Source organism: Argentina silus (assembly GCF_951799395.1).
Source record: "Argentina silus genome assembly, chromosome: 2".
Taxonomy (NCBI): Eukaryota; Metazoa; Chordata; class Actinopteri; order Argentiniformes; family Argentinidae; genus Argentina; species Argentina silus.
Window position 1 is genome coordinate 5616632 of NC_139656.1, and position 20078 is coordinate 5636709.

Consider the following 20078-nt stretch of genomic DNA (forward strand, 5'->3'; position numbering starts at 1 on the left):
AAAAAGATGCTCTTAGTGCTGATTAGGCAAAAATCCATATCTCAATAATGACCTGAAATTATCTCAATTGATAAATAGAGCAACATTTATTTATTTCATGTGCACAGTTACTATGCCAAATTAGAATTTCACATATTCAATGCACTGCATATCAGTGATTTGCTGTTCGATCTAACTTGCTGTGACACAGTTTGATCTTCCACTGAATTATTTTTGTTATACTCAATTATATTTCATTCAAAAAACATACGTAAAATTCACTGTGAAAAGCATTCTTAAAACATACTGTTAGAATACCCCTCTGCATTTTCTGGTTGCCAATCACTGTAATTTCCAGTAATGGTTTATCCCTGCCCCTCCCCAAGATGAACTTTATTAGTAGTAAGTAGTAAGTAGTAAATTCTGCTCTCTACACAAGTGAAAACAAACCTGTGTAGTGCAGTACCCAAGCTGCTTGTGACTAAAGTTAGCTAGAATGTCTGACTCTAGCTACAAGCTAACCATGTTAACGGGTGAAATAAATTATTGGTGAATAATATTCACTGTGTAACTCCGTATGGTGAATAACTCTCTCAGTAACATCATTTTAATGAGCAACTGTGCTAATTGACTACAGTCCAAAAAACATTACTTTGCTAAATTCAGCCATTTCAGTAGGCACTCCAGTAACAGCAAATGCCAATAAACAAGTGTATTCATTCATAAAGATCTGTGTATATATATATATATATATATATATATATATATATATATATATATATATATATACAGATATATATATATATATATATCTCTCTCTCTCTATATATATATATATATATATATATAGAGAGAGAGAGAGAGAGACAGAGAGAGAGATATATAGATATATATAGATATATATATTTATATATATATTGCTCTGTAACAAACCAAACTACACTGATATTCTTTCATTTTGGAATGTGAGCCTGATGATCTTTGGTGCTGTGTCAGTCGATGCATTATCTGAGAAATATGTGCTGATACAGATATTTCTGTAAGAGGCCAATATCGGCTGATAATATCGGTGCTTTGATATATCTGTTGGGCTAATTTAAGCAACTCTGAATCTGAGCATCTATAAGTCAACGTCACAGCTATCCATCATCTATGATGTCCGTCAAACTATGACAGCAAAAAAAAGAATTACACAGATTTACTTAATATATATACTCAAAATCCATCAAAAGTCAAACAATGAAAACAGACGGAATAAAACAACAGGAAAGAAGTTACAGCATGAATTCCGTTAACAGGAGACAAAGGCTTTTAGTAAATATATATAACACACCGATAGAGATGATTCTGAAAGTAACAGACATGTTACTTGAAAAAGTAACTGTAATAATAATACACGTAATACATCATATAATTAGTAACTCGTGACATTGCTCTGTTACTCATAAAAGTAATATGTTATTGTAACATTGGATATGAGTTATTTTGTATTCATGACAGTTTTGCTTTCTTTTTGTTTTGCTGTTTGTTCTTCTTTATTGTTTATTTGCATAACACTAGCATGCATGTAAATGTAAAAATGTCACTATGATTCTCATATAAGTGTATATTATGCATGCAAAATATTTCATCCACACAGTATTGTTCCTCAGTTCAGTAAAGGCAAAAATACTTAGAGATTATTTTTGTGCTCATATGTTTAGGATTATTTTCATTCTCATATGTTGATTTGTTTTTCCTTGCTCTTTATGTTTGGATGTGCATATTGTCTTTTCTTCTCTGCATGTCTGATTTGACCTGTTTTGTGTTTTGTTCCGTTCTGCACGTGTGCGTCAGGCCTTTTGTTTTTTTTACGGGGTGCAGTCCCGTCAATTCCAGCGGCGCCGTGGCTCCGCCTCCTCCTCGGGCACCTCCTTATCTACTGATCTGGAGAGCGGCAGGCTACTGGGGGACGATGATGATGACATAGAGTAGCTCCGGCTACACACACACTCACACACGCTAGACGTTAGGTTGGTAAGACATGTCCGTGACCTGTAACGTTTCCCCCTGACCTCCAGCCAGACCCTACAACCTTTAACCATTAACCCCTAACCTCTGATCTCTGACCCTCAGTCCCCCAGCAACGCGTTTTCATTATCATGTGGTTTCAAGCACATGCAATGTAGATGGCCATTTATTTTCAGCAATTCAAGACATGAGGGATGTTTAGGAATCTCTTGATCTCCTTTGAGAGAAATGTTAAAGCCTAGTTTACACTCACATTGAGTCTCACATTGACTTACAAAGAGAAAAGTGTCAAAGTGAAAGCAGAATTACCATGGCATATTTGCTGCTTTTCAATTGGGAATTAAGTAAAATACAATCCCTCTGATGTTCCCAAACTCAATAGAGGGCACAATGGTCGGTTTGGATAACAGAATGTGTCCTAATCAGCTGTGTTCCATTAACTGATTTAGCTGGAGAGAAGTAATTTGTGCTGTGGAAGTGACCAACCCCTTGATTCACTTACTTTTCTTATACTGTAAAGGGGCACTTTACTTGATGAAAGCCTGATATTACAGACTCTGACATTAGGAGGAAAAACACCAGTACCAAAGAGGATCAAAATCTCCAACAAGCCTACATTTATTTATTTATTCATATTTTGCTTATATGCATACTGTGTATTATGGGCCATGGATAACTAAGATATTGCACCAGATTTACCTAGGACTCATTGTGCGTTTAATTGTTAAGATTTGAATGATCACTCATTTGGATTGCACTACTGGTACTGGTTTGCAAGTTTTCTGGCTTCCATTTGTCAAGGTGAACTTTATATCATAAGAAACATGAGCGAACAAAAGGGTGTATGTCATCAAGTGTCAACTGGGCTTCAGTTAGATCAGAAAACGTGAGAGGAAAATATAATAGCAGAATCGTCTAGAAAACGGAAGTATAGTGATTATATTCAAATGGCGTAAAAGCCTTTCATTCAATGCAGCTGCAATGTAGATGTAGTGCTAGACTCATAATGTCACATTGTGGATATCCTTCTCCCTTGTAACTACCCCTGTCAGAAAATGATGCCTATGACACTCACCAGATGGTGAAAGTTAAGAGGAGGTTATCAGAACGTTATTTTTCAACATGAAGCAGTACGAATTCACTGCAAATTCCTTAGGGTTTAGTTAATGAAGCAAAAACTGATTTATAACCCCTAACTGTCATGGTGGCAGTTCTGTGAGTCTATGGCCTTCACAGTAGCTGCCCTGACAGAAAATAAAGTGGAATGAATTTCCCCCTAGACTCTGATCTAAGGCCAATGCTGTGCTTTCCTTCCCACCCATGGTTATGGTTAGGATTTTGGACAGAGTAAACTGATCCTAAATCTGTGCCCACAGGCAACTTCTGCCCGTAACTGAGATAATGTCCTTATGATGGATGGGATCAGAGAGGGATTTAGACACCCAGGGTCGTCTCTCCCCCTGGACAATGTTTGTCATCTAATAATGGAAGGGATGAATCCTATCTCTGCTATGACACAGTAGAGAACTTCATATATAGTAGACATGTTATTTGCTACAGTTAACAGAAAAAACAACACATAAGAAGAGATGGTTTGGTTGTGTTGACCTTAAGATGGTCAAACCACAATGGAACCTCTTGCGGTAGAGAGTTGATCATTTGTTGGATGCTCTATAATTGAATAAATCCATAATCCAAAATGGTTTAGGATTAAAGAGACAGTGGACCTGATGGAAGCTATTTACCCGTGCTGTTACTGCCCCAAGAGAACATGCTAACTAAGCAGACGGGGGAGCAAGTGGGTAGGATTTGCCCACAGTGTGACATTGTACATTAAAACAAAAGGAGACTTAAATCACATTCAGTGTTGTAAGGTAAGTTTCTGAGTATAAAGAATGTGTGTTTCTTATAATGTTAATCTAATATAATTGGTATGCAACCATGAAAGTACTAATTCAAGTTCTATGAGTTTACCTCACTCATGGATGTACTGCAGCAGGGTTAATCCCAGGGTCCCTTTCCTCTTCGTCCTCCTCCCTCGAGACATGAGCATTGTCTATCCGTGTCAGGTAAGTATACACTGCTCAGTCTGGGTGTGAGGGGCCGAAGCGTGAAGCGACCCCATTGGAACCCACAGGAGGTCACAGGCCAAGAGGTTGCAGAGAACGACCTCCCTTCTTTAGTCCCCATAGTACTCTACTTTTGGCCAGAGCCACATAGAGTATCATTTATTGTGACCTAGTCTTGGCAATCCTCTGTTTCCTCCAGATGAGAGCAAAATTAAAAACAAATAAACTGAAGTCAGAAGAAAATAAGTAATTTATGTATACAAAAATAATAGTACAAAAATGTATTATTCTGTTGAATTACTGAAAAAGCCTCAGGCGTTTCGGGATCCCATCATTTTTATGTTTTTTTTGGTAATTAGCAAATAATTCATTCATAACTTTCTGCATGGAGCAATTGCAGCAGATAAGTGTCCTTCTCATTGTATCAATTATTTAGATAAAGCCACAATTATTTATAATATCAAATTATGATAAATGATTCTAGCCCGTGCCCTGCAACTATTGCAGGGCACAACCTGTGCTCTTTAGCCAGTAGAGTCATTGTTAGTTTTATAGCTAACACTAGCCTTGTGCTCAAAGGTTATTGTTAGTTTTACAGTAACGTCATAGTAGACGGTTGAGTCACTGCTAACTTAAGCATATGTCTCTGCAATCATCGTTAACTCATAGTTTTTGTACTACACTCATTCTAGTGTACTGTACAGTATGTCATGCATGAGGACCTGCATTGCGTTGCATTGGCAGTGGCTCACACAGGACATTGTGTTATCTTTGGTTAGCCTCATTGGTAGCATTAGCCTAGCGTCTTCTATAGCGACTCTAGGCTAATGCTTGTAGGCTATTATACATGAGATGTAGCATTGGCGGTGGCTAAACCCTGGCCATTGTTGTTGTCTTCGACAGTGTGTCTCTTTTAGCACTCTCATGGAGGAGATAGGTATCTCCCTACGGTGTCACAAAACCATGAAGAGAAGGTCTCGACCCCGCGGACGAGCAGGATTGTCCAGCGTCCTCTGTCACCCCAAACGCATCCTGAGAAAAGAGACTATGGCATAGGGAGGGGCACTGTGGGTGTCCTGTCTGTCCCGTCTATGCGTTAAGCACTGAGGGAAACACTGGCTGTGAGAGAGAGCCGCTTGGTGAAACACTGGTCTCCCCTCAGATGTGTTAGCACTGTATACACCGTTTTGTTGTTTGTTTGTTTCTCTTTGTTTTTGTGTCAACACATTGAACATATGAGCAGTAAGGATCTAGTTTACATTTTCTTGGCTTTGTATCAACATCGACATAATGAAATGTGAAATGTGTTTGTTACTCTATGCCTAAATTAATGGATGATAATTGAGATTAACTCATGAAGTTTCCTTTTGCTGGTCCTACCCTTGATACATTCCCTGTTCTGTCTCCAATTTTCATAATAAAATGTTTTACATTTTTCCACAACAAGTGTCATTTTGTGTCCAATATAAAGTTTGGCTTTTATTTTAAGTCTCCAGGGCAAATTGCAAGAAAGTGATCTGACTTGGCGATTAGCTGAGTGCTTACAGGTTAGTTAATCCTGGGAGGCAGAATGTAAAATGAAATGATGGTGACAACCACTTTGCAACTATATGATGCAAAGTGGTTGTCAGATATCAGATTTAATTCACAAACTGACAGCTACAATTCACCACAATGAAGTGCACTATGGCCTACGGAGAACGGCGGGTTCATTTTCAATGTTGTTCATATTTTAAATTGCAGTTGCATGAGCAAAAATCTGAAATATTGTTCTTATTTCCAATGAAAATAAAGATGGAAAATGTAAATCGTTATTGTAATTATCTTGAATTTTAATTTGTATTCAAATAGTTACGAAAATGGACTGAGGATTTTCTACAGCTATGATGAAAGGTACGCTTAGTCTGGTCGAAAAGGAGAATTAAGTTTAGGCCTGTTAAGAGTGTCCACTGGAGGGGGCATGTCACTTGCAAATGTTTGGTAGCAATTGGATTATCTAATAAGGAGACCAGCCCCAGGTGGATACTAATTGACAAGTCTTAGTGCTTTAGTCACATCTTGGCTGCAGTGACGATCTCTCTTCCACACCTGTATCTGATTTAACAAGAGATAAGCCTATGGTCATCTCATTCAGAATGTTGGCTGCAATTAACCCCTATTGTTTTGACCTATTTGAGACAGTTATAGACTCTTTGGGTTAGGGTTTGGGTTTGGGTTAATATATAGGATCATGTCTCTTGACTACTGCTTAAAACTGCAAGACATTAAGGGCCAGTTTCACAGACAAGGCTTAAGCCTAGTCCTGGACTAATTCACACTTTCAATGGCAAATTGCCACTGAGGGTGTTTTTTAGTCTAGGACTAGGCTTAAGCCTTGTCTGTGAAACCGGCCCTAAGAGTATAAGAAACTCCTATGTCTACTGTTTCTGCAGCCTTGATTAGCGTCATATACTGTACATGAAGTTGCATATATTAGTGAAAATAGAAGTAGAGTACTGGTGTGGGATCAGCTCCTGTGTGTGTGTGTGTGTGTGTGTGTGTGTGTGTGTTTCTGTGTGTGTGTTCCTGTGTGTGTGTTCCTGTGTGTGTGTTCCTGTGTGTGTAAAAGGGTTAGATTTACCTCTGTCTTCCACAACAGTGGTATTAAAGGATCAGAGGTTGACGTTGTGCCAGTCCAGTCCAGCTAGGGGAGATAAGGACCCCCTCAGGGTGGTCTTGAATATGCCTGCTGTTTCAAAGCCAGCCCATCGCAGAGGTTAACAGAGCATCACATACACACACACACACACACACACACACACACACACACACACACACACACACATATGCATCACAGCAGATGGAAAACAAGTGAAAGTAATCCTTTGTGAAGAGAAGAGGTATTGCTTATAAGACCAAGTTCTAACTTAAAATACTCAAATGCAATTAAATCCATTTTATTTTCTTGACTCAACTCACTAAATTCAGAGAATTGCACTTACAAGGAGTGAATTGCTGGCCTACAATCTTTGTTAATCTAAGTTAGGGAATCCACACACACACACACACACACACACACACACACACACACACACACACACACACACACACACATTCCTCCGAATCCTATTCCAGTCCCACATACTCAGCCGAAATCAAAGTGGTACGAGCTGACATTTGAAGAATCCTGCAGATGGAGCTGAGATGGAACACACAGCAGTGTTATCTCTGAGACATAGTCAGCAGCGCCCTCCTCGCTGAGCGTTCAATCGATGGGCTCTAACCAACATCACAGGCAAAGGTCAGTAGGTACCCTCTGATAACACACATGCACACACACACACACACACACACACACACACACACACACTCACCATCGCAGGCACCTGCATGCACACATACACACACACACACGCTTGCACGCACACACACACGCACACACACACACACACACACACACACACACACACACACACACACACACACACACACACAGGCTATCAGCAGTAGTATCCAGGTTCTGCAGACGGATACATCTTCCCTAAGAGGCTCATCCGTTATCATCTGTAGTGATATATGCATGATCCCAGCCTAGATATGGATGTCATAATACAGTCAAAGGTCAATAGTCCAGTCCTGAAGGTCATCTAGATACAATAGCCTATGGCTTTACATTACAGATCAGACAGATAGATTCACTCAAAGGCTCTCTGTGAAAGATGTAGTATTACAGCTAGCAATAATGGTTTGATGTTGATGACATAATAGCTTTTATGATGGTAATGATCGATTTGTGAGTAGATTACTTTTGACTGGCATCCCATAACTTCTGGATGCCAGTGCACTCGCCCATCTGGAGCAGAGAGACAAATTCCCTTCCTGTCATCATTCCCCTTGCCATCAAATCTCTCTCTCTCTCTCTCTCTCTCTCTCTTGCAATTCTCTTAACATGCCCCCCCTCTCTCTCTCTAACTCCACCTCTCTCCTCTTCCTCTGCCTTACCTCTCTCCCTCTCTCTCTCCTCTCTCACTCCTCTCCCTCTCCTCCTCCTCTCCTCCTCCCATCCCTGTCCCTACCCCCTATCTCTCGGTGAGGCAATAGGGCACAAACATGAGCAGATAAGGATGGGTTTATTAACTACAGCCCCTCTGGCCCCAGTCAGACCTAAAAAAGGAGGAGAGGAAAACAAAGAACTGTGGAAGTGAAGAACATTAGATGTCTCAATAAAGACAAAACTAAATATGTACTGTCTCACACAAGATAAACTATAGAAAATATAGAGGATTTATTGATTGACAAGATGCTGTTGTCTTCCCATGTACTTACTGTGCATCTTCATTTGATTTGATGATGTTAGATTACATTAGATCAGAGAATACTGTTTTGTCTGATTGCAGAAAAATTGGATTTTCATCTTCTTGTTGCTTAGTTATGTCATTGTAAACAGTTGTTAAAACAGTTTTCCTTGCAACAATAATGTTTCGATGCCTACCCTTGGAGATTTGTGTGTCTCACAGAAGAATTCAACAGGCTTTTCCTCCTTTAATCTCAACATGTAATGACAGCTTAAGTTTTTTTGGGGGGTATTCAGATTAATTCTACGATTGGGTTCAGGCCAATGTAATAGCGTTTGCTTGTCTTTAATCCCCAAACCACATAATTCTTAATCAAAACCAAGGGCAGTTTTTTGTATCATCTAATCCGGCATGAATGAGGTCGTGGGTTACTAATCTGACCTTGGCATTCTGCATTCCACATTCGGCACAGCTGGTCCCTCCTGCTCCAATCAGATGGCCTCACCTGGAGTCCTCTGAGTCGAAACAGTCACTGGCTGTATTTCACGTGAGAACATCTTCCTCTCCCTTCTTCCCTTGTTCACTCCTCTTCACAGATATACTAGGACTGGAGAAGAGGAAGCAATAAGGCTGCTACCATGTGGAGCTAATGGTTTCACCTGTCCATTCGTCTCAGATCTGCAAGAGAGGAGCAGACAATGGGTGCAGACAATGGAGGAGCAGACAATGTTTTGGTATGAAATCCAACTGTAGTTTTATGCCATTGAAATGGGCTGCTGCACAGGGTGAGCAATGTCAAATACACGGCAGATATTGAGTGATCTGTTGAACAACACAAGCCATAAATGTTGTTCTGCTAAACACAAGCCTGTGTTCTGTACTTATGATGAGTATTATGTCTGGTGGACAGAAACCTGAGGGCAAACGGAAACAGAATCACATTTCCTCCCAGCTGCTTAGCTACTAATACTTTATCTGTCAAGAGAGAAGAGAGGGTGAGTCACAGTACGGAGGTTAAGATTATGACCTCTACAGCCACACACACACACACACACACAGACACACACACACACACACACACACACACAGACACACACACAGACACACACACACACAGACACACACACATGCGCGCACACACGCGCACACACGCACACACACTCGCACACACGCACGGCAGTTGACCCTACTGATACATTTTACAGATCACTAGGCATGGTTCCTAACTCTACATTTAATCCTGAAAATCAAATATGTGTCACTGGGAACAGAGGAGGTTGTCAGAGGAAAAACACATGTTCCATCCATCACAGTGAAATGATGTGTCCCTGGGGTTGATACAGCAGGTCTTTTTCGATGAAGATGAACGAGGGGCTCTTCCGAGGCACAGAGGACATCACTCACACATGACTCCCTGCTCTCTGGGTCCAATACCTCATTCACTACAGAGTTTTTATTCTTAACGGCATGATTAATTATTGTCATTGATTGGCAATAGATTTCACACAACTGGTCGACTGTACTAAAACTCTATATAATGATTTTTTGGAGAGTGCCGCCATCTGCTGGTGAAAGGTTGAAGGGACCCATTGGAAAGTGTTGATTCCATCTCAAAAGTCTGTTGCTTCTTTCATCACGCCCACTCTGTCATTTGCACTGATTTTAACATAAATATAAGATAACTGAAAGCAATATGTCAGATGCCAATTTTCTTTCACCAGCAGTTCTTCTACAGTGCACATCAAGGAGAGGAGAGGAGAGGAGGCCACTTCAGTACTATTTTAGATGCACCATCTGCAATGACTTGAAATAATAGGCTTGTTGTGCAAATTGGCATAATTATAAATTATTATAAATGTGCAACGTATTTAGCATGTAAGCTATGAGAGAGAGAGAGAGAGAGAGAGAGAGAGAGAGAGAGAGAGAGAGAGAAAGAGAGAAAGAGAGAGGAATTGGGGAGATGATATAGTCTATTTTCTCCCATAAGCAATTATAGCGGAGCGTCATTCTGAGCAACTGCATCATTGCACAGCTATTGCACCGCCAACAGTCATCCCTGCGGCATGCCCGTGTCACTCAAAGCGGACTGGAGCTATGGACATTTTTGCGGGCTAAAGTCATGTCATCTGAGCCATTTAATTGGTACCCGAGTGACACAGGGGTATAGCGGACGGCATTCCGACACCGCCCGCTCCCTGTTGTGTTGCGTTAAGGCCGCGTGGCCGTGGATGTGTCCACAGTAACTTGAAGAGGACGCGCATCTTGTTTCGGCAACTCCACTGTCCCGTCAGCGCTCCGCGGTGGATGTGTGATAGTCCCGCCACTGACACACAGTTAGCTCTGTACCAGGCTATACAAAAGCAGGAGAGCTTCACTGTAATTCACTGTAGGCCTACACAAGGACAGCAGGCGACCATTGGGGATTGTTCTTCACCCTCTCTGCAGGAGTCAGGACGCGCTGGCTAGAAGAGACGGCCATATAAATAATTTGTCTTCATTGATTTCTATGGAGACGACCCCATGAACAAACTGTAGAGGGAGAACACGTTGAGAAAGGAATAACTTCATTCAGATTATTTGTGTCGACTCCCTCCTTTCCTAGGTGAAGTTCGTGCTGTCAGGTAAGGCTGTGCGTTATTGTTGGTTTGGTCAGTTCCAGGCACTCAATGCGTGATGGCATTGATCGAATGTCACCAGTGATGATATTGGTTTTGTTGGTGCTGATTCAAACTTTGTGATGTACTGGCTTTCTGACCTCTATATTGCTGTAACTACAATATCAGTCACTTCTCATCATTACATGCTCTGTTTAATTACTATAGTATACATTAATTCCTTTCACAACACATTTTTATTTGTGCCATCAATGCTTTTTCCAGTGACCAAACGCATATACATTGGTGTAACTTTCAAAATAGACTCACATAGTCATATAATTTGTTATGAATGAGATGATCCAACCTGAATAGATAGAAAGCTGCATCACCAGTCCCAGCATGACTAAAGAGGGGCCAGAGATGGGCAGAGGGTAAAGAGTTGACTGGAGTTATTGCAGGCAGATGCCCTGTTATAAAAGGCCTTTACCCAGCCATGCCATAGCACAGAGGGGGACATGCCAAATGCAGCCCTCAGAGAGAGTGCCTGTCAAACCTGTCTAATTATTTAATCCTCCTGCAACTCTAAACGCATGACGAAGCCCCACTGCTGTGTGTGTTTGTGTGTGTGTGCACGCGTGCATGTTTGTGTGTGTGTGTGTGTGTGTGTGTGTGCGCACGCACGTGCGTGTGTGTGTGTGTGTGTGTGTGTGTGTGTGTGCGCGCGAGTGCATGTTTGTGTGTGTGTGTTTGTGTGTGTGTGTGTGTGTGTGTGTGTGTTTGTGTGCGCGCGCGTGCACGTCATGTATCACATTTCTCTCTACAAACACACCTCTCTGTATGAGGGCTGATGACACTGTATTAACAGCACTATTCTCTGTCTTTGGCTCTGGAAAGGAATAAATGATCACCTCAACCAGACGAGTGTCACCTGACAAATCTGAAGTTAGAATCGCCTTCAGCCTTGACGACACCTCAGGTAAGACCAACACACACCTGTCGATACATCAATGTACACTGCGTTACCTCATAACCGTGCTCCACTGTCACCATATTTAGTCACCTCAGCAGCTTTCTTCCAACCCCTGAGCTGACAGAGAAAGATTTGTCTTTCTATTCTTTGTTTCTTTGCTTGTTTGTTTCATGGTCATTCTTCTAATGGACTTTCACAATGCTCAATTCAGTGCGCTGAGCGTTACGGGAACACGGGTGACATGAATGGAACTAAGGTTCGAAAAAAACAGCGTTCAGTTAGACATTGAATAGTGGTCTGTTAATAATCTAGCATGGAAAAAGAACATATTTTGGGGTCAACTCCACCATTAAACCCTTGATGACGTCCCCAACTCAACCGCCCCCCCCCCTCACCCCTCAACCCCATTTCCAGTACATGTGGATCACATGCACTACATTCCTCCAACCAAAACAGTCCCCCAGCACAATCCTCTGTCATCCCCCCCTCACGTTGTATCACTTCAACTTTTGTCATTCTTCTCTGCTGTGCTCGGGGACAGGTGCTCCCTCTATTTCTGTAGGCCTGTGGCATCTTAAAAACAAACTCTCCACCTCACACACACACACACACACACACACACACACACACACACACAGCCGGTGGTCCGTCGGCGGTGCTGTCAGAGTGGTTTACGGCCGTCGGGCCGGGCACTGGGATGGCAGCTGCAGCTTTGCCATGGTAGCATCAGGTTTCCCCTTTAACACTGCTGTGCAGCCTGATTCACTCTGCAGCTTTTAGAACACTGGCCTATATTTAAAAGCATTTAACACTTCCCCTTCCACTCCTCTCCACTCCTCCTCTCCACCCCTCCTCTCCACCCCTCCCGGTTGTCCCTTGTCTTTCCCAGAAGGGAAGAGAGGGAGGGCTACGATGGCAACCTCACTTTCAAACACATTGCATACATGAACACAGACAGACAAGTGCACACACGGTCTCTTTCTTTCTTTCTCTCTTTTTTTTCAGTTCATTTTTCTTCCTTCCTTCCTTTCTTTCTTTTTTTCTTTCTTTGCGTAGTGCATTTCTTCTCTCAGTACCTCAACAGAGTAGGTTCACGCTCACGCTAGTGTGATTAGATACCCTTCTCTTCAAAAATAAAAGCTGCCGTGTCTCCCGGATCATGTTGTCATCTGTGAGACCGACACCACATTATGCAGACACGTGTCTCTCTGCAGGAATGTGAGAGCGCTGTTCCTCTCAGGGATCATCATCATGACTTCATGCTAGTCTGAACCCTGCACTGTGTCAATTCCAGGCATGAACACTGTATTTATCCCACATGGTAATTGGCCCCATGGCTGCTGCCTGGGCTGGCTCACACATCACTGCTTTTAGAAGGTTGCATCATCCCAGGATTCTCCACATGTGTTCTAGAACTCCGGGGAGACATAGCTGGCAGGGCAGAGGCCGGTGTCGACAACCTGTCTGTCCGTCCGTCCGTCCGTCCGTCCGTCCGTCCGTCCGTCCGTCCGTCCGTCTGTCTCTATGGCTGTCTGTATGTCTGATGTCTCATTACAGACAAAACAGTCACAGGAACGTACACCATGTACAAGAAGGAGTTGACAGTGTTGTCACGTCATTATGGTATCAAATGCTTAGGTTGTCGCTAGCCTTGCATACCAGGTGTATACTGGGCTTTGCTATGCTGTAGCTATGCTAAGAGAGGGTGTTGACCCTCTGCCAGTGTGCCGGTCCCTTGGGCGTAGCAGAGGAGGGAGCAGGCTAGCGGTGTTGTTATGTTGTTATGTTACGGTATCATGTTGATTTCTGTTCCTTAGGCTGTAGTTAGCCTTGCGTTCCAGTGGGATGCTGTAAATGTGCTTTGAGACATCAGACTGGTCACCTCAAGGCTCAGCTCTGGCACCCGCCGTTGATGATGTCATTAATGTGATTCTGTTTTTGGTCCTTCTCTCTCCGTTTGTGTCTGTTAGAGTTAAAAGATGAGGAGGACTCCCCGCCGTCTTTCCCTGACCTGGAGCAGCGACTACAGGTAAACGTACGCGTCTGTGACGTACAGTAGATCACCGCAATGAACATACACACCTGAGGGAAGTGAAGGGGACTAACTATTATTACTACTGTTGCACTAAGGGGTGAAACCATATCATTAGAACTCATAGAGAAGACATTCCCATAGCAATGCTCTGTGGTGGGTTCCAGCCACAGGATTTAGCAGTCTTCTGTAGTGTGACACTTTAACCACTAGATGTCAGCAGACTGTTTGCAACAGGTAATATGTCTTCTTCTTTTTTTTGCCATTTAAGCAGATGCTTTTATCCAGTGCAACATACAATAAGTACATTTGTCTAAAGTAAGTGAATCTTAAAGTATGACACTGCTCCAGATGGTACAATAGTATTGTGTGTCTCATTTAATTTCCTGAACTGTGAGGGATTGTTTGGAGAAGCCTAACCCTGATATGAATCAGGGACAAAACAACTCATAGAGCGTAAATGCTCCACACTTCCGCTAGATTGGAATTCCCATGTCTGTCCTGTTTGAAACTTGATCCAGTCATCATGACAGAGAGGTCTGGCTCGCCTCACAGCAGGGTGCACTCATAGTTCAAATACAAATCCAGTGTGACTTTTTAAGATCCCCAAAAGATACATTATGCTTGTATTTGTATGTCTACTACCCAAGTAATGCAAAGAGGTTGTTTTTTTTGTATGTTTAAAATGTATTGAATGTTAGTTTATGAATTGTACCGTAGGTGATTGAAATGGTTGTGTTTATGATCTTTATGAGGGAAGTCTGGAGGGTGAAGGGAGGAGGAGGGAAACCCATAAGAGAGTGGGAAGGGAAGGGAGAGAAGGAGACAGGGTTTAAGGGAGTGAGAGGAAGCTGATTTTGGAAGAACTCTGCGCTCTGTGAGTCACTGTTAAAGAAGAAGTCCAGACAGAGGGGAGGACAAGCTGAGGCAGTTATGCATACAGTGCATTTGGAAAGTATTCAGACCCCTTCACTTTTTCCACATTTTGTTATGTCACAGCCTTATTCTGAAATGGATTCAATTCATTTTTTTCCTCATCAATCTACACACAATACCCCATGATGACAAAGCGAAAACAGGTTTTTAGAAATGTTTGCTAATTTATTATTAGGGGGTATTATGGGGTATAATTGATCATTATGTGTGTAGATTGATGAGGGGAAAAAAATGAATTTAATCAATTTTAGAATAAGGCTGTAACATAACAACATGTGGAAAAAGTGAAGGGGTCTGAATACTTTCCAAATGCACTGTATGCCATAACTCTCTCTTTGTCTCTCTTGCTCTTTTAAATATTACTGGTGCGCTCTCTGTCTCTCTCTCTCTCTCTCTCTCTGTCTCTCTCTCTCTCTCTCTCTCTGTCTCTCTCTCTCTCTGTCTCTCTCTCTCTGTCTCTCTCTCTCTCTCTCTGTCTCTCTGTCTCTCTCTCTCTCTCTGTCTCTCTCTCTTTCTCTCTCTTTCTCTCTCTCTCTCTCTCTCTGTCTCTCTCTCTCTGTCTCTCTCTCTTTCTCTCTCTTTCTCTCTCTGTCTCTCTCTCTTTCTCTCTCTGGCTCTCTCTCTCTCTCTCTCTGTCTCTCTCTCTCTGTCTCTCTCTCTCTCTCTCTGTCTCTCTGTCTCTCTCTCTCTCTCTGTCTCTCTCTCTTTCTCTCTCTTTCTCTCTCTCTCTCTCTCTCTGTCTCTCTCTCTCTCTTTCTCTCTCGCTTTCTCTTTCTCTCTCTCACTACCTCTGTTTATCTTGTTCCTCTCCTTTTACTTTTTGAAAATGTACTTTCATTTTCTCTCCCTCTTTCACCCCCCTCCTTCCCTCTCTTTCTCTCCCTGCATTTATGGATGTTCCTATCTCACCCAGATTATTGCATACTGCATTTACTCTCTTGTTATACATGTTTGAAGTTTATAAAACACCTGTCTCTTAGGGAGGTCAGTTCAGGTGTTTTACTTTATTTCTCTTTTCTCTCCCCTATCTCTCTTTCCACTCTGTCTATATCCCTATTTTCTCCTCTGTCATTCTCCTCTCCTCTCCTCTCCTCTCCTCTCCTCTCCTCTCCTCTCCTCTCCTCTCCTCTCCTCTCCTCTCCCCTCCTCTCCTCTCCTGCCCTCTCCTCTCCTCTCCTCTCCTGTCCTCTCCTCTCCTCTCCTCTCCTCTTGTTCCAGCCAGTGCCTCCCTGTGTGCCTCTGAGAGAGAGTGTGCAGGTATACAAGGACCACTGCCGCCTGGCCCGGGAGTTCCACCAGGTCAAACATGACATCACACTGCTCGAGGACCGCAAGTGAGTCCCACTCAAGTCAACCCCACTGTTCCTGGTCACATACTGTAAGGAATAGTAGGATTTACTAACAGGATGTCATACTCATGTTGGAAACTCAGATGAAAGCCCCTTTTCATGGGGATTTGAAGCTTTTTTTTGTCAGTTTGTTATTCAGGTGTCATTGTCATGGTTGGCTCTTGTCTGTGGGTCTGCTGAGTGTGATTGATGTTGATTTGATGAAAGAGTTGTTTTCTGAAGTCAGTTGGCATTGACTTCATGACTGGCACATACTAAAATGGTCGCTGTCAGTGTTAGATCAAGACAATACGTGTGTGTGTGTGTGTGTGTGTGTGTGTGTGTGTGTGTGTGTGTGTGTGTGTGTGGGTGTGTGGGTGGGTGGTGGGGGTCTGTGGCTTACCGGCTGACTGGTAGCACTACTATAAGTGTAAATATTACTGGTGCTATAAGCTCAGTCACAGAGTCACACACACACACACACACACACACACACACACACACACACACACACACACACACACTGTGTCCCCTGTGTCCTCAGCAGCTGTGACTGGTCTTAGCAGTGGGATTTTCGAGGCCCTAGCTGCTACCCGCTACCCCTTTACAGTTCCTAAATAGCAAACACTAAGGCTGCTCTGTAGGGTGCAACACAGCCTACAAATAGGGTGAAGTTAGCCTTGGCTTTAGTTGAGAACATGATGAGTCAGGCAGAACCACTTGGTCCCCCTTTTTCAAACTCTAGCTCACATAGATAGACAGACAAATGCTGCACACACACACACACACACACACACACACACACACACACACACACACACACACACACACACACACACACACACACACACACACACACACTCCCACACATTACACAGACTAGAGTGATGCAACAGAGCTCTCTCTATGTGTCGTTCTTCCTAGTCCTAGGAGACGCATTCCGCATTGAATGACAGGGGATTTCCTTACAAGTCATGTCCTGCTGTGTAAAAATAGAGCAGTGTAATCACCATGACAAGCACCACACACACACACACACACACACACACACACACATACATGCCTAAACATGTGCTTAACCATTACATGCACAATCCTCCACAGACTGTTACTCCCACTCAGAATCATATTTCAGACTGCATCCTGCTAATTTAGGGCAAGGCAGGGTAGCACCACATAGGCCTACAGCATGTGACAGTCTGATTAATGACTTGAAAGGATTATTACATAGTTAACCATTCAATACCAATGTTGTTCTTTATATATGCTTTTTCTTATAATGATTACAAACAGTTACCAATGTTACCCAATGCCCCCCCCTCCCACACACACACACACACACAATTGCACCACACGCATACTGATACTGATCCTCAAGTCCAAAGGCTGGAGTTTCTCAGGGAGATAGAGCGTGAATTGGCACTACGCCCCGTCTAAGTCCTGAACTTAACACATAAGAACAATCATTCCTTTCATTCATTTCACCTTTACTCAAACCAGGAAGTCCCACTGATATACAGAATGAAGTACACACGTGAACCCTGGCTAAGAAAGCAGCTCCAGTACAAAATACATTGGACATTGGCTACAATGAAAACACACACAATCCTATTGCAATTTCTTTAATGTTACTCTTTGATTTGAAGGATGTAAGGCATCTACAACGTTGATGTAGTTACTTTTGCCCTTTTACCACAGCATTGCAATTGATTGCAATTGAACTTACCATAATTATAGGTTGAGAATTTCTACATGTTTATGTCTGTTATGTCACCTGTGTGGTGTTCAGTGTATAAATGAATCAGGGTGGAAGCAGAAATCAGAGACCGGGCTCATTGTAATGCATAGAATGGAATGAGGAATAGTATCAAGTAGGTGTGCCTTACGTTCTTCAAATGCGTGCATTGCAATGAGCCCGTCCTCCAATTTCTGCCTCCACTCCCTGATTTGGGACAAATGCTAGAAAATGTTTCAAGGTGGTAACATAAATAGACATTCTTAAAGGTCCAGTGTGTAACATTCAAGCTTTCTAAAAGCTTCCTAATGGTTGTAATGACTAGCAATCAGGGAATGAGATCCCTTGAAAGAAGTATTTCATTTATGAATGTTGTTTTGGTCCGGATAAAGTGCTTTCTAAAATAGAGTGTCCTAAAGGACACTCAGTTTGCACATAAACATGTTGTTACTGGCCAGGGGTGTTCTAGGGGAGTGATTTCCGCCTTTCTGCCTCTGATGACTGCCTCTTCAAATTGTGCGCGCATGCAGAAACACAACAGCTAATGTCCGACACTGCAAGTCCATGTGGGAGGGTTTATATTATTATTCGGGAGGATGTTGTTGTTTGGAATTTGGAACTGCGTTTCAAACGTAGGCCCTGCTCCTTTAATGGACGCCCTCTCCTCCCCCCTTAGACGTGAGCTGCTGGCAGGACTGGTGGAGGATGAGCGGGTGGCCATGGAGATCGCCTGTCTGGAAGAGGAGTTTCGAGTCCTGGCTGAGGAGAACCGCACACTGCTGACCGTCCACACTGAGCGTGCCCGGCAGCTGGAGACACTGAGCCTGACCAATCACACGAGAAAGGATTCCTCGTGACGTCTGACCCTCCACATGACCCCAAGACCTTGAGAAGCCCAACTGACACTGCGCTGGAATGAGACACACAATGATTCAAACCGTAGTCATACATTAACAGTGTTTGGCCTTAGAGCTTAGAGCTAGACCCCATGTTGCTTCTCTAAGCGTCCCATCTCTCATTCAGCCCTTCATGGTGAGAGTTTGGGTTCTAATTCTAATTCTGACCTTTGGCTACTATGTGTCATTATGTACAGAACTACAGTAGGCTGACAGGATGTGGGATATCATGGTGACCTCTATGAGCCAAGAAAGAGCATGCCAAACTCTCTCCGTATAGCTCCAGATTCAACAGAGGTTAATACAGTCATTACTGTCTAATCCTTGTCCATCTCATTCTAGACGGCATGTCCCAATACTCCAAAATGGCTTCCTCTCCTTCTTTTCCTTGCTTCGTTATCTCTCTACTGCAATGTCATTGGTCAATTAAACACTAGTGATTAGTGTTTAGTGATAGTACTAAAGGAGAGGAAGAAAGAGAGAAGTAGAGAAAGCCCCTCAGGATATTTCTGGTCTGTTTGTGATGGGGCTTGTGGAGAGCTTCCTGCGGTGTGACGTGGTCCAAACTTGTTTTTTTTGGAGGGGGGGTGGGGGGTGGGGGGGGCTTTGCTAGTCACTGTGCCCCCATTTCTTAGTTCCAAGGGTTTTTGGGAGAACACACAATGGCGCTAACAACTAAGGGCTCAAAAATGAGTGGACAGGAGGAGAATCAAGACATGGAGCATAAAGGCTTATGGAAGTTGGACAAGGATAAGGGAAACTTTCTCTGAGGAGAACAATGGAAGGTGAATAGAATCCTTCTCAAAATAGTAGTTGTCATGACAATGTTTTTGTTTGTTACCTGCAGTGACCCCCTAACTGTTATGGGCATACATGTCTTGATATGCTGTGTGAAGTATACTGTTAGTAGAAAGTGAAACACAAATACTGTATGATAATTACTAACTCTGTGGCACAAACATTTCAATTATTAATAAAATAAATTTTATGTGAACATCAGCATGATTCTTCAATTTCACTTCTGTAAAGAAACATTCAATGTGTCTGTGGTTATGACCTCACACCTCGGTACTAACACAGAAAACGGAACTCAAACTCAGTTTCACAATCAGATTAACTCATTCTGGAATTGTGAAAAGATCAGCTTCCCTAGCTGCTCTCGCTCCCTCCCTCTCTTCCTTATTCTCCCCCCCCCCCCCACCCACCCAACTCTCTCTGTGTAAGTTGTTTTGGCACTCAGAATGGCGAGTTC

The 20078-nt window shown here is 42.8% G+C and overlaps 2 protein-coding genes across 4 annotated transcripts in view; both read left to right on the plus strand.

Moving 5' to 3' along the window:
• The window catches only part of grik1a (glutamate receptor, ionotropic, kainate 1a), a gene marked incomplete at its 5' end in the record, with an annotated part of 37409 nt that extends 32025 nt beyond the window's left edge, over positions 1-5384 (plus strand). For all 3 annotated transcript variants that reach the window (XM_083690652.1, XM_083690651.1, XM_083690650.1), the window contains one exon: positions 4962-5384. In XM_083690652.1, coding sequence (XP_083546778.1) covers positions 4962-5114 — 153 coding nt within the window. In that variant the 3' untranslated portion in view covers positions 5115-5384. The remainder of the gene's footprint in view (positions 1-4961) is intronic.
• Positions 5385-11829: 6445 nt separating this feature from the next.
• Positions 11830-19807, plus strand: map3k7cl (map3k7 C-terminal like; the record flags this gene model as incomplete). Its single annotated transcript, XM_083687391.1, has 4 exons — positions 11830-11905; positions 13870-13928; positions 16086-16201; positions 18607-19807. 4 exons carry the CDS (start codon positions 11830-11832, stop codon positions 18785-18787), a joined length of 432 nt encoding a protein of 143 aa, XP_083543517.1. The 3' UTR covers positions 18788-19807.
• Between the last annotated feature and the right edge of the window lie 271 nt (positions 19808-20078).